The sequence below is a fragment of the Amyelois transitella genome, chromosome 12, assembly GCF_032362555.1.
Source record: "Amyelois transitella isolate CPQ chromosome 12, ilAmyTran1.1, whole genome shotgun sequence".
Classification (NCBI taxonomy): Eukaryota; Metazoa; Arthropoda; class Insecta; order Lepidoptera; family Pyralidae; genus Amyelois; species Amyelois transitella.
This window is the reverse complement of record NC_083515.1, coordinates 8786123-8802133: the sequence shown is the minus strand read 5'-3', so window position 1 is coordinate 8802133 and position 16011 is coordinate 8786123. Positions and strand designations below refer to the sequence as shown.

The 16011-nt window shown below is 33.8% G+C and overlaps 1 protein-coding gene across 5 annotated transcripts in view; it reads left to right on the top strand.

Moving 5' to 3' along the window:
- The first annotated feature begins 318 nt into the window (after nucleotides 1-318).
- The window catches only part of LOC106142486 (lethal(2) giant larvae protein homolog 1), a 49039-nt gene continuing 33346 nt past the window's right edge, over nucleotides 319-16011 (top strand). For 3 of the 5 annotated variants that reach the window (XM_013344259.2, XM_013344258.2, XM_013344255.2), the window contains exons 1-2: nucleotides 685-826; nucleotides 899-991. In XM_013344259.2, the coding sequence (XP_013199713.1) occupies nucleotides 821-826; nucleotides 899-991 (99 nt within the window). In that variant the 5' untranslated portion in view covers nucleotides 685-820. Of the gene's footprint in view, nucleotides 506-684; nucleotides 827-898; nucleotides 992-16011 lie in introns of those variants that run through there. The other 2 variants (XM_013344257.2, XM_013344256.2) reach the window with 2 other exon arrangements.

The following is a 16011-nucleotide window of genomic DNA, read 5'->3' as shown; positions in this document are numbered from 1 at the left end:
GGCAGAGACTACCTCTTTCCACTTGCCACGATCTCTCTATTACTATTTAACTATACTTAATATTTTCGCTTCTACCTTTTATTCCAGAAAGATATCAACTAAATGCCTTACAAATTACAAATCAAACTGAATACGGAATACAACTTATTTAGGAACAAAAATCTATTTTAGTTTGAAAATTAAACCCCATTGTTTACTCTAAACTCATCCCATGGTCTGTTAGTCTGTTAGGCATCTCGCAAAAAAGTAGGAATATGGGAAATTTTAATTTAAAATACATTATTGGGGATAAAATAAAACAAGATGGCAACCCAGAAGGAATACCAGTCACGTCACTCATGTCAATGCGTCAGTGTGGGTTTGCTTCGCGTACGTTCATATTTGTGGATTTGTGAGTGCTTTTTCATGTTTGTGTGTATGTCTGACGCCGTTTTTGTGAATATTCAGTCTGATTATCTTTATAATATTGGATTTTATCACTAAAACTCCAAACTGAAGCCTTCAGGTGCGTACTGTTGTTATTTTTTGGATTACTACATCGCTTCTGTATGAATGATTCCCACGATTGTATGTTTTTACTAACCCTGTCCTAACAGGCGTTGTCTGTTGGTGGTGACAAAAATGCCCAAAGAATATTTCAAATACGTCTTTATACGGCTTGATTGTATGCCCGTTACGTTATCTGTCATTGGTTATCTGGCGATTTCAAGAAAAACATTATCTTGAGGCAAGCGGTGTAGCCGTGCATTGCGGTAAGGCAATTAGTCAGTCGGCTTTTCGATGCCGGTCGGTGTACAAGTGTAACGTGTTTTACTATGATATGATGGTAGGAGAGTGCCCTGTCTGTCTGTTTGTTTGTGGTGCCTGAGTGCTGTGCTAAGTGGTTGTTTTGTTGCAGGCCGGCAAGATGCTAAAGTTTATCCGTGGGAAGGGGCAACAGCCCTCAGTGGAAAGGCAGAAACTTCAGAATGAACTGTTTGCTTTCCGCAAGGTATGTGAATTATTCCAAATTTGTTGAATATACTAGTATTTTAAGAAGCAAAAGCAATTATCTATATGCTATTAAAACTTGAATGTCATTATTTCCATACAATAATTCTTTAGGAAATAACAGTCAATGAAATAAGGAAAATGAGTAACTTATTATAAATTCTTTAGCTTGTGGTTAAAATAGTATATATTCAGTATTAAAAATTGACATAGAATTCAACCCAGCATAAAACTGTTTTAAAATTTTGATTCTATTTGATATTAGTATTGTTTTCTTACTATGTAGAACTTACTATGTAAATTTAGACTAGACTGGTTTTGTAGACACCTTAAGCGTGAAGACGGAACAAACTAACTTTCACATTTATAATATTAGCTGGGATATACTCATATTAATTCTCCTCTTAACACTCTAAAGAAAAAACATTCCAAATGTCACTTTTATACAATCCAGGGTCTCCATATTACACTAGGTATGCATTTTCTATTATTTAGATAGATAGATAAAACTCTTTATTGCACCATTAGAGAAAACATACAAAACAACACAAAGCAGATATAGATATTTACTCACTAATTAGTCATTAATCAGTAGTAGTAGCAAAGTTATAATAGTAAGCTTCCCAAATACAACTCTTATTGGCTATTAAAGTATGTCTGTAATAATCCATTGCCACTTGTTAACCTAAATTACAAAATGTTTGCATCAAACCTTATCTGCCATAAGGTATTTGCTTAAGATTAGATGTGTCAGTTAATTTTTACAGCGCGCCCAATTATATTGGTGACTGAAAACAGGTCAGGGCTATAGTAATATTGCACGTAAAAAGATAACTCATTCATTGTTTTGTAAAAGTAGTACTAACAGAATGATTTTTATAGTAAAATTTTTTATTTAGTTTCTAATGCATTTATTATTATGAGAATTTCACTAAAATCTAATGTAAACTTAGAATATGAAAGTAAAACCTTGTATGTAATTTATACCATGCAGATGACAGGTGAGGTAATCCAACAATAACTTGATAATAAATAGTATTAAAGTTTAAAATAAAAATATTCATATAAAAAGTATCACATTATTTAAATCTTTTTATTTTAATTAAATAGTGTGCCTAATAGCAATACTATTTTGGTTGCCTTATATTTTACTAGCTATTGCCAGCGACTTTGTCTGCCTTAAATCTCTATACATTTTAACTTATTTTGTTATTCCAAAGTATAAGCTTTATAACAAAAATTCAAGAAATTCAGTAGTTTTCGCGTGAAAGTGTTACAAACACACCGTTGCATTTATGATATTACATAGAAGGATTTAATTTAGATGTTTTAGACGGAAGTAAAATTAATACTTACAAAAAAACAATTACGTAACTTTTTAGATGAAACTTTATGCTTTGAATTAATTTCACTTAGTCATTCTGTTTAAGCATAGTCAGTGGTTGCAAATCAATCTAAAGCTACTTTCTCTAAAGTTAACTTAAAATTTGTATTATTAGGTATTTTTATTTTAATGGTACTTGCACTTGGCTCGTATTTTTCAATACTTGTTAGTCATTCTTATTATAACAGCAACGAAATATCTGATCAGTCTCATTCATGCCAATTGTGCGGGTTCAAAAAGCCGCTGTACAGATTGTTTCAAGGACAGATACTTCACCAAATGATCGAGTGGCCATGTCTTATGATTAGAATGTGACGTAACAGACGTTCTCATTAGGGTTGATGAACCTTGTAACTCGAATAATGTTCAAAACAATTAGAAGTAGGTACTTATTGGAAAATTAAGATAAGATAGCACTAGCATTTGTCTGCAGCTTCGCTCTTGTTACAATAAAATTCCCGTTTTTCTCTTTCATATGGGAAATTTTGGAACAAGGTCAAGGAACAAGCCCATATTTGACCTCGAACTTTCGCATTTTTGTAATAATTAATTGTAATACTCAGTGTCTTGTGGATGTAAGAGGCGACCAAGGGCATGAACACTTTCACACTTGAAGCGTAGCTTATGGACCAAACAGAGTCGCTCCGTTTGACTAATTAGGTACTAGAATTTTTATAGAATTGTGATAATGGCATGGTATGGCATGGTATGGTGTTCTTCCTTAGCGAGGACGCATATGAGACAATACGCCAGAAATTAGGAGTTATATAAATACATCTCTACAATAATTCTTCTTTACCGCAGAGGCAGGCAGAAGATCTTTCCTCTTGCCACGAACCCTGCAAAGTAACTTCCTCTCCGTTCGCTCCTAAACTCTAAACCATCGAAATTGTATGAATAGAGTAATGAATGATGTAAATATACTCCTCATAAATTTCCATTAAGTTTTATACCTTCACCAGGCATCGGCCTACAAAACAAAATGGACTTTTATTACATTGTTTTAATATACGTTTTTATGTTTCTACCGTTAACAATAAAGTTAAGCTGTTTTTATCACTATTAATTATGTGAAACGGTCAATAATATGGCAGTTAAGTAGGCCGAAACGTTACAAATAAGTATATTATTTAACGCCCAATTTGTTAGATAAGTATAAACAAACAGCTTTATAAACGTATTCAAATTCTAAATTAAAAATTTTTATTCATTATTATAGGATACTTCATATATGGCTTAATAATTGTCAAATATTTTGATTTCACAACATTGGTTGACGTCAAATGAATTACTTAAAACTTCTTCTTAAAAGTTTACTGCCGCTTCCAAGGCGTCAGTGCAGAAAAAGCGGTAACAAACTGCACTGCAGCATTTTCTTCAACAACGTCAACTTCACAAATATCCAAACTTAGAATAGAATAGTATCGTTGTATATTCATTGATGTTCATACATATCTCGTAGATCTACTGACTACAGTAACAAAAATAGACTTACGTTACTATTCACATAAAATTCCCGACGAAAATAGAGGTGTGGTTTAATTATATTCTATCCAAACCAGATGTGACATGATGATAGTAAAGGATTTCGTAAAAGTCTTTAGTTTAATTTACACGGATTGTGTTAACTAATATACATCACTTAAAAAAAATTGGGTTTTTTTTTGTAAGTTTGTAATCTCGCTCACGAAAGCTAGATTACTCACTCTAATTCTACTATGAAAATTAAGTACATACATACAGTCTTAGTCCTTAGTCGCCTTTTACGACATCCACGGAAAAGAAATGGAGTGGTCCTATGCTTTATGTATTGACGCTGGGAACCACACGGCAAATTGAAGAATGAAAATTTTGTTATGTTTGGAATACCTCAAAAGATATGAAAGTTGTTATAACTTTCGGACCGCTTGTCTACTCATTTTATTCTCTTCCCTCACTCACTCACTTCTATATCCCTTATCGAGTAATAGTTGGAGCTGATAGTCATAGTACAGAGCTATTAATAGTTTAAAAAAATGTGCGAAGTCCTTTATGATGAATTGTAGATTCATATAAAGGAGAATCATTCATTTTTTTAGTTTTGTCGTATAAAATTCGGTGACGCTCATATAAATGTACATACTAGCAATATCGTGAACATGACACGGTACACAAGACGGTTACCGATTGGCTTATCGATAATGATAAGATATTGTAACGTTCAATCGATATGATTCCGAATTGCCGTGGTCGGGTTATAATCTGAATCAACGGGAATAAAAACTGCTTTTTTTAAATGATTGAAGGTAGCTAATACAGCATAGTACCTTTCATTAACTTTTTCTCACTAATCTTGTTTTTTTTATTGACATTTAAGTAAATAAGTAAGTAATTGCTTTATTGTTCACTAAATTACCCAGGTGGTACCCGGCACCAACAGAAAAAGAATAGGACCACTCCATCTCTTTCCCATGGATGTCGTAAAAGGCGACTAAGGGATATGGTTATAAATTTGATATTCTTTTAGGCGATGGGCTAGCAACCTGTCACTATTTGAATCTCAATTCTATCTTAAAGCCAAATAGCTGAACGTGGCCTATCAGTCTTTCTAAGACTGTTGTCTGTCTACTGTCTATATGTATGTATGTATGTTCACTAAATGAGTACGTTACAAATATAAAACAGTAGTACAATACAAAGGGGTTATTCCTAAGTGAGATCTCTTCCTGCCAACATGTATGTCGTGCATATCTGAAACCAATGCGTTTTATGATAAAACTTCTTGGATCATAACTTTCTTATGAATTCTCTCCAATTTACCCCTGTTATTTTAACGAGTGATGATGCTAGCAGGTATGACTTAATTGTACTTAAGGTAAAAGGTACTTATCAAACTACTTAAATTAACCACACCTAATGCCATATCTTACATTTTTAAAGAGATAATATACTAATGAATTTATCGCAACAAATAAGTAGTATTCATGATTATTATATTGTACTACCCAAATCATAGTATTTTTCTAGGATTATAAACTGTCAGCGAATCACTACAAGATATAAAACCGTTTTTAAATTCCCATTTAAAGAAATTTAGGAAATCCCCTATCATATATATAGTTACATATATTTTATACGATTCGTTTGAATCTTTTAAATGAGCTTACTTTTTTCTGCAGATAGCTGAAGCAAATCTCCGGTTAAGTAAAGTTTTTGTTGCACCACTAAATTTTTTTTATTTATTTTAAATAAAGATAAAGGTTTAGCGACCGCGTAAGTAGTTAGGCAGTAACCGATAATAATTCATTTGCCAAAAAACTTCATCGTCAGGAGAAATGGCCAATGCATTTTGAATGTATTCAAAATGCATTGGCCATTTCTCCTCAATATGCACTCCCATCGAATGTTATATTGTAATAACCGATATATGCGATGTACAGCTTAATTTATTATATATAATGTATAATTATATTAATTCCATAAAAATTAAAGGCCGGATCATAAACAATGGTACTTCAGTTTATCAAGGTCGGTAAAACCGCGCCCTGCCTAGCCTATAACATTATCGATGTACTGATACGCTGTAGATAACCAAGTGTATCACCTTGGATGTTGTTCAATCCGGCATTTAAACTTAATATTTTATATTGTTTTTACATTTTCATTATTTCTACACACATATTATACATATAGTCACGTCTATATCCCTTGCGACGTAGACAGAGCCAACAGTCATTAAAAGACTGATAGCTTTCAGCTCTGTAGCTTAATAATAGAATTGAGATTCAAATAGTGACAGGTTGCTCAAGAAAAGAATCCCAAGTTTATAAGCTTAATCTCTTAATCGCCTTACGATATCCGTGGGAAAGAGATAGAATGGTCCTATTCTTTTTTGTATTGGTGCCGGGAACCACACGGCACATTATTTCTAATCATGCTTTATTCAGTACAGAGTAGAAAAGGTACATTCTATATATCTGTATGCATTTTGGAAGGCGAATAATAGTATAACTGTGAGTTACAATAGTACTTGACTACATATAAGAATATACTTGACTACTCTAGTACTGAAACAGTCATCAGTTGCAGTCGTTAAAAATTAAATATTGATTAACGTTAAAAAGAATCGTAAAAAATTAAAAGTAATGTAAATCAAATACAAAAAAGACTAACTTTTTTAAGAAATAAGAACAAATAAAGGACAAATATTCGATGTTATAGCTAGTGAGGTACAATCAGACTGTCTCCGCTCTAGTCATAAGTTATTCATATATTTTCTCATAAACGTTATCAAGTGAAGCCGCTGTATTCACAAGGATTACATTGATCTCGCTAAAACTATTGTGGATTAGTATTTAATCCAGCGACGAGATCAGAACAGCTAATGAACACAACGCCAGGTTTATTGTTAGACGTGTAGTCTAAACATACATATGTACATATAATCACGTCTATATCCCTTGCGGGGTAGACAGAGTCAACAGCCTCGAAAAGACCAATAGGCCACGTTCAGCTATTTGGCTAAATGATTGAATTGAGATGCAATAGCGACATAAATATATATATAAAGAATCCCAAGTTTATAAGCTTAATCTCTTAATCGCCTTACGATATCCGTGGGAAAGAGATAGAATGGTCCTATTCTTTTTTGTATTGGTGCCGGGAACCACACGGCACATTATTTCTAATCATGCTTTATTCAGTACAGAGTAGAAAAGGTACATTCTATATATCTGTATGCATTTTGGAAGGCGAATAATAGTATAACTGTGAGTTACAATAGTACTTGACTACATATAAGAATATACTTGACTACTCTAGTACTGAAACAGTCATCAGTTGCAGTCGTTAAAAATTAAATATTGATTAACGTTAAAAAGAATCGTAAAAAATTAAAAGTAATGTAAATCAAATACAAAAAAGACTAACTTTTTTAAGAAATAAGAACAAATAAAGGACAAATATTCGATGTTATAGCTAGTGAGGTACAATCAGACTGTCTCCGCTCTAGTCATAAGTTATTCATATATTTTCTCATAAACGTTATCAAGTGAAGCCGCTGTATTCACAAGGATTACATTGATCTCGCTAAAACTATTGTGGATTAGTATTTAATCCAGCGACGAGATCAGAACAGCTAATGAACACAACGCCAGGTTTATTGTTAGACGTGTAGTCTAAACATACATATGTACATATAATCACGTCTATATCCCTTGCGGGGTAGACAGAGTCAACAGCCTCGAAAAGACCAATAGGCCACGTTCAGCTATTTGGCTAAATGATTGAATTGAGATGCAATAGCGACAGGTTGCTAGCCCATCGCCTAAGAGAGGAATCCCGAGTTGCCTACCCTTTAGTCGGCTTTAACGACATCCATGGGAAAGAGTTGTTCTATGCTTTTTTCTTTTGGTGCCGGGAACCACACGGCAGTCTAAACAAAATGTAAATCATGTTGGGATGAGATTCATTTGTGGAGTTCATTTGCTAAATGATTATAATTTTAACTTGGTCTGTACTATTAAACTATAATTGATCGTATATAGATAAATTTGTACAAAAATGCTGCTAGAAAGATAAGTCTAATAATGAACGGATGGAACTTCAGAAAATTCATAGCAATTGAGGTGATAATTAAAGGTTATATATAGGAAGCCTACAAAAATAAAAATTAAAACATTGTTCCAAACCCTTTGTACTTCACTAAAAGAAGCTTTCACTATTACGATCATAGTAACAAAAAATAACGGACAACTATGTATAGACAAACATGAAATGTAACCATTACCATTAAACAACATGCAATCAACGTGGGTGGCTACGCCAACATTCGTAATGAATGAGACAATAAACAGTTTTCATTTAACCCGGAAACCGCGTTTCCTCTCTTTGTGCATCTAATGGAATTGGAATAATTTTTGACAATCATACCACACCATTCTGAAAGAACAGGATCACTCCCATGGAAGTCATAATAGGCGACCGAGGAAAAGGCTTCTAAACTTGGGATTCTTCTTTTAGGCGATAGGCTATTATTAAGCCAAATAGCTGAAGTTGGCCTATCAGTCTTTCCAAGACTGTTGGATCTGTTTTTCCCGGAAGGGATATAGGCGTATGTATGTATGTTATCATACCACACAAGATCAAATACTTGATCAAATTAGGAATAAAGTATCAGAAATGGCGGAGGTGTATCAAGCCTAATATTTAACATAATATATCTAAGTACTGCACAGTCACAATCAAATTGGATTTCGTCACCAGCACGAAACTGATCATCTAATTAATTCCCTTCCGAAATATTTTTATACAGATGTTTAAATTGGAGCCACTAAGAAGAACTAGACTTTTTCCTTATATCTCTAATGGTTTCTGCAAGAAAAGATCAAACTGTGAATTCTTAGAAGGCACTATAGCCCCGTTTTACATATCCACGCGAATGAGTGCAACATTATTAAAGTAGGTGTATTTTCTATCTCGTTTCTGCAAGGTAACTATTTGCCATCCCGCACTCGCGATCATGTAAAAAGCCAATGATGTAACGAACAAGATAAACCAGTTCGCCATTACAATCGGCGTCTCAGTTGATATTCTCTAGTTTCTGATCCAATTTACTAGACACGCCTCGCACTTACTGGTTCTGATTCTATGGAGAATCAGAAGAAATGGTCAAGAATGGTCTTGATACCCCTTGCGAACCTAGTAATTTTGTGTCGTTCGCGTAATTTTTGTGCTTATAAGTACATCTAATCCCGTCAAAAGTTGTTTGCATTTCAATGTGGCCATCAAGGACTTTATGTAAATTTGATGAATTCAATTTTGCATTCTTGAAAATTTGAATACTTTTTTTTTAATTATCTTCCCTACTCAGTCATCAGAAGCATTTGCCTTCATTATGAAAGTGATAATTAAGAGCATTTACGACGATCAAGTGCCAACACTATGTACAGTAAAATTATAGTCATATTATTTAAAATTTCAATTCTACTAAAGTTCTTGTCGCTTACATAAATTTTATCTTTCGCCTTTTAATACTTTGTCGTTTAATGAATCATCAGTGTTTATTTTTACGTTCACACAGGCGTCCATAAAGACTGCTTTTAGTCCAACAAGTTACTTGTCCCAGTTAGAACCGCACCTGGGAACAGGGCGGGTCTAAACACGCTAAATGACTTAGTTCCACAATGTATTAAGTTTATCCATTTGTTTTTCTTCATGAAAAAGCATGGGAATATTATTGAAAAAGGATTGTTAGAAATTTCTCACGTATAGAAAGCCTTCTGGTTTGTAGTTAGATTTAACTTTTGATTCGGTTAATGATAAATGTGTAGCTGTGCTCACTCATTTTGATTGTAGACTATCGTTAATCTCGACTACATACATACATACATATAATCACATCTATATCCCTTGCGGGGTAGACAGAGCCTACAGCCTTGTAAAGACTGATAGGCCACGTTCAGCTATTTGGCTTTAAGATAGGATTGAGATTCAAATAGTGACAGGTTGCTAGCCCATCGCCTTAAAGATGAATCCCAGGTTTATAAGCCTACCCCTTAGTCGGCTTTTACGACATCCATGGGAAAGAGATGGAGTGGTCCTATTCTTTTTTGTATTGGTGCCGGGAACCACACGGCACACTACACTATCGTTAATCTCGACTAATGCTACCAAATTAAAATTTATTTGAGTAGTATGACTAATGTTAACATTTATTAATTAACCCATATATATGTACATAATATTTATATTTAAAAATGTACCTACTTGAGTGACCCTATACAACAATAACGGTATAACAACAAAACCTGTTTAAAAATTGCGCTGTAATCACGACGGACCGCTGCAACGTATTCTAATAGTGGCATCCAATATGTGAACCTGGTGAACAGCATTCCACATGCCAACATCTTTTGTATTTTTTAACTCTCCTTTCTCTACACTACTTTATATATTGGATCTTAAGTGCTCGGAAGCCTTAGTTAATAAAAGGAGTGCGAAAGATGAAGGAAACATTTTATTTGATAAACCTTTTCATTGTTTTAACTCAAAATATTATGATTATTATGATGAATTGTGTAGCGTTACTACCCTTATAATTCCAACGTAAGGAAAACATGTTTAGAATCGTCAATCCATTGTGTACAATACACAAAATTTATTGTTTTTATATAATTCGATATTTACTTAAGACTAGTTTGGTTGCTTTAGTTAGTGTTATTTACATACCGCGGAATGCCGATTTGATTGCCATTGTATACATTGGTTGGTTTTTATAGCTAACTGCAGACGGCTTTGATACTGACCAGACGTAGACACGTTCGATTATAGTTTGAAGAATGTTAATTCGATGGTATAATAAAGATGGGGCATGTGGTTCTGCTATTACGAGTGCCTGCATCTGTGGCGTCTAAATTATGGTTATATCGTAATGTCATATCATCGGTCGTATTATTAATACTGTCATCATTAAGACTGCCATTTGTCTATCTTTTTGAATCTGTGGTCAATTCATTGACATCGTCACGGTTAATTTACAAGGGCATCAGCTATCACAATGTTCTATTAATAGTGCTCAATTGCTACGTTTCTTCCAATCAATGCGTGTCCTCTTTCCGATGTGAATTCCAATCATATTATTGACGTTTTCATTAGCATTACATTGATTGGAATCAATTAGTGGATCCCCAACACTTCAATCATAGATTCACATAAAGGTCTATCGTCCGTAGCCGTCCAATTTGAGTGTATGACATGCTTGCGTCAAACATGGCGCGATGCTCGTTGTGAGGGCAACCATCTTAACCCCTATTAGGCGTCGACGCCTGAATGGAGCGCCTCCCACAATTTCCTTCTTATTCCAGACACCAATTTTGTGTTTGGTCAAACGCTTATTAAGACAATCTAATGCGCGGGTTATTCTTTCATCTATTGTGATATTTATTTGTTAAAAGAATTGTTTAACCCTCTCTAGTGTAGCGTAACTCAATAAGACATACATTCAAAATGTACATCATCTTTATCCCTTAAAAGGAAGACAGAGTCAACAGTCTTGAAAAGACTGAAAATGCACGGTTCATCCATCGCCCATCGCTTAAAGAAAAATCCGAAGTTAATTAGTCTTTTCCCTGATTAGCTTTTAAATCAATAAGAATCTTGATATTCTTGGCGTAAGTTTTCCCAGTAAACATTTGTGACGTCATCTTCATCTCAAATGTGTATGTGATCTATATCTGTACAATTCGAATTTCAAAATAAATTTAAGTAAAAATAATCTTGAATCACAAAATTATTAATATCACCAACGTTATACATTTCAGCGAAGAAAAATGTATCAATGACACAGGTACATAGTAGTAGTAGTTTAATTGTGGTATTTTGTACAAAATTTACAGTTTTATTAAATTAACTCTCTTCAGATGCTATTAAGATGTTCTTTTTAAGTACGTGGTAATGGTAGTATTTTGTAAGTTCGCCGACAATATTTCCGCATATTTATCAGTTTCCGCGAATCGGAAGTAGTTGCACGATTAGTCTTAAAAGTTCGTTCAACCACTCCTTGTCCAGTTCTACTATGTCGCCTTGGCCGTTTCTATTTTCATAATGTAATAGGTTATAATAATAAAATAATTAGACGTTTCTGGACGTCCAAGTTACATAAACATTAGGTGCTGTGACTTCTTCCATTAGGCGGGTGGGAGCGGCATCTTACCCATCGATTCGCGATCTTTTTATTCGTCTTTTGATTTAAAATTCCTTTAAAAAGAGTCAAAAGTTCATAAAAACAAAAAAGCATTGCCAGTTTGACGTTATCCTTATAAAATCTAACTGGACCATAAAAAGAGCCCGACACAAAATTTAACGGCGTTCATTATACTTTATTTGAATAAAACCATTATAATATATGTTACTAAGTAGTGGATTTAAAATTTGCTTTTTATTTTTTACTATCTGTATAATACAATCTAACAAATCGTCTATTCCATTTGTGGGAATAACGCTGTTGCGTTGTGTGCCTTGTTTTCGCTTCTTCTATTGCTCTATGTCGGGCTGTTTTAGAATATATTTTTGTTATATCCCTTTCTGAATCATGTTTCATTTTAAAATTTCTTTTTTGTGTTCTAGCCCATAAAATATTATTATTGTGTACTTCATTTCACCATTAGGACTTAATAATTCTAATTACACGAATTAAGATATATCTCAACGTTATACTGCCAAACACTTAAACTATTATGAATAAATTTCTTATATTTTATTTATATTTACGAGATGTGCATAAGTAAATCAAGGTCGTCAGAAAAAACGCTTGCTTTGGTAAATACTTATTTTGGTTCTACATAAAAAGGCAAATAAAGGTCCAAGATTGACCCACAACGTGGATGGAGATTGAAGAGGCGTGTGTGTCCAAGACTGGACCATAAATGACCGAAGAAGATGATGGTGATGGTTATGTATGATGGATAATCGTCAAGTATTAAATGTTCATGGGCTTTATAGTTTAATTGAATGATTTTATGTCTAAGGTGCCATGAAATCTTAAGTACATTAAAAAATTTCCCACTCAAATTTAACTGTTAACTGACAATTCGTCTGCAATTATCTTTTTATGGTGTATTAGTTGTTCGAATGATTAATAGGTGTAAGACAGGTTCATAGAATACGTAGGTACTATATAGATACACGTAGAGTCGGCAGTACTATGTGTAGTCTTTTCTTTGTATTCGGACAATCACCTTTTCGAAGGTCGGACCATGTTACGAACGCATTTTATCCTTAAAATATTTTGAGAGATTTTCCTTTTGATTATTCTAGACTTGTTTTTGTTTTGTTGCCAGATTTTTATTTAATAAAAAAAAAGAATGAAGTGCTTATGGTTTTTATTCTCGTATCATGAGATTCCATTAATTTGAAAAAGTTACGATTTTTCAAGTTGTTTTTGCCACTTCTATCAGATGGATGCTGGTCTTTGTTATTTTCTTTTTTTTTTTAATAATGTGGGCACACAACCGAACATTTCTACGTATATACGAGTATTTTAACAAGCCTGGACATTGAAATCAATTATAAAACTAAAAAAATATCAGTTTAACCTGTTGTTACAATGAAATAAATCGAAGTACATAGTTAAAACCGATGCATATATATCAGTTGCACCCTCAACTGCAATGGAAGCCGTAGGACTGGGATATCAGAAATCAGCAGAGCTTAGAAACCCCACGTGTCTGGGTCGATGCACGGCACGCGTCATGATACCTTGATGAAACCAGGATGTACTGACGAAATTTTAAAAGAATACCCTTAGCCGACGACCTTGCATCAAGAGACTTATGAATGTGGATGAAGCGAATTTGTTTTTATGTATTTGATTTTATACATGCATCGTGTATTTTTATAATTTGGAATGACTGCTTCGTCAGTGTAGTTTGAATTAATTAGGAGTATGATGAAACAACAAATACAAGTTGCACCCTCGACTGCATGGAAGCCTTAGTACTAGGATATCAGAAATCAACGGTACTTAGAAACCCTACGCACTTGGTTCGACGCACTGCCGGGTCGTGTTGCGGTACCGATTGTAATGTTAAGATTGCTTGTAGGTACCAGGGCTTGCATCATCTGCAACGTACTTTTTTAAAGTTAATCCTTTCAGTTCAGATGTAGCTCTAGGTTTTTTAAGCTGCGACCAAACCAAAACTGGAACTTTTTAATTATTTATTTGTTTAATATTTATTCTTGTTCCCGGCATTATTATATAAAAAATATAGGACCACTCCATACCTTTCCCATGGATTTCGGAAAAGGCGACATAAAGCCAAACAGCTAAACGTGGCCTATCAGTCTTTTCAAGACTGTTGGCTCTGTCTGCCCCGCAATGGTTATAAAATAGACTTGATTATATTATGTATGTATATTTAATCTTATTCTGTAAAACAGGGGATTCACCTTAGCACCCCATTACACGTTTCTCAAGAAACAGCCTGAGGCGGCCTACCCCTCTTGTCTAAATTAATTTGTTCACTTTACGACAGTTTTACGATTTTGGCTAATGTTCGTCCCGTATCGTGTATTCGTTTGTGTACGGGTCGTTATGATTTTATTACTGCACGTACAGAACATTGTTTTGGGGATTTGAAAGTTTTCAAATAACGTTACTTCCTTCAAGTAGTATGAACTTCTTGAGAACCAGTGGAGGTAAAAAAATTTAACTGAGAATTTTAAAATCGTCAATACGATTCTAAATTTCTCAGTTAATTTTTTTATATTTTTTATATTATGTCTTATACCAATGTATAAGACTTCATTTAAAATTTATGAAAGCAAATGATCAAACTTAAAGTATTGAATTTTAAAATTTTGAATTGTATTTATGGAATTAAATTTAGCCCATAAATACCACATAAAAATACATTTATGCACAATTTTGAAGAATCCTATGAATTAATTTATAGTCTTTATACTTTAATGACATCATTCTTAAATCTAACGGAACAGATATATCTAATGATAGATATACTATCGAAATGGAATTCGGCGAAAGTGAAGTGGCTCAGAAATTCATGGAAGCAACTCATCATATATCGTTTTCATATGCACTTGGACTATCGGTTATGGAGATAGTATTATCGATATGGCTTTTATCGGCTTGTACATAACACACTTCTGAAGGAGATAGTACCTGACTGTAAAACAAAGCATTGGAATAAAGCATAAATATAATAAACCTAGCTAAAATTTAATTTAGCTGCATTATTGAGTTGGCATAGTAAAACTGCGTACTGTACTGTACTATGCTCTGTGTTAAAGTTTGATTAAGCAACCAATCGAAAGTTAACATTATAATGCTCCTATATTATTTTATGATGAACTAGCGACCCGCCCCGGCTTCGCACGGGTTCAAAATTATAAATGTTATTATACATAAAAACCTTCCTCTTGAATCACTCTACCTGTTACAAAAAACCGCATCAAAATCCGTTGCGTAATTTTAAAGATTTAAGCATACAGACAAACAGACTAAAATAGCGACTTTGTTTTATACTATGTAGTGATGGAAATTATCTAAAAGTTTCTAACGTGAAAGTGGGACAGTGTAAAAAGAACAATGATTTCATTTGCCTTCTTCTATATTTGAGTAGGTACTAGTCACTCGAACACCCTCTCATAAAATAAAAATCGTCGGCAATATTTAAACTGTCAATAATAGGTACGGGTGCGTCAATACTCTCTGATGAAAAAAGAATTAATACTATATTCGATCATGGTCTGTTCACACATCTAGTTGCTTGAATCTGCATGTTTTTAGAGCCTTACTTCCATACCACGGGGAAACCTACCATGAGTTTCAAGAATCAAAGCAACAAATTTCTTTATAACAAATGCTAACGGAAAATATGGCGGCCCCAAGTCACGCCAAGATGAGAGAGAGAGATTTACTGAATAAATGATCTCTAATGCTAATAGTTGGTGTGTCATCATCGAACTAATTAATTTGAAACATTGTCATAAGATTTGAGGAACTAAGGGAAAGGCTAATAAACTTGAGATCCTTCTTGTAGGCTTAACCCATTTTAGCAACCTGTCACTATTTTCATCTCAATTCCATCCAGCTGAACGTGGCCGTGGCGGTCTTATCAAGACTGTTGGTACGTTCTATA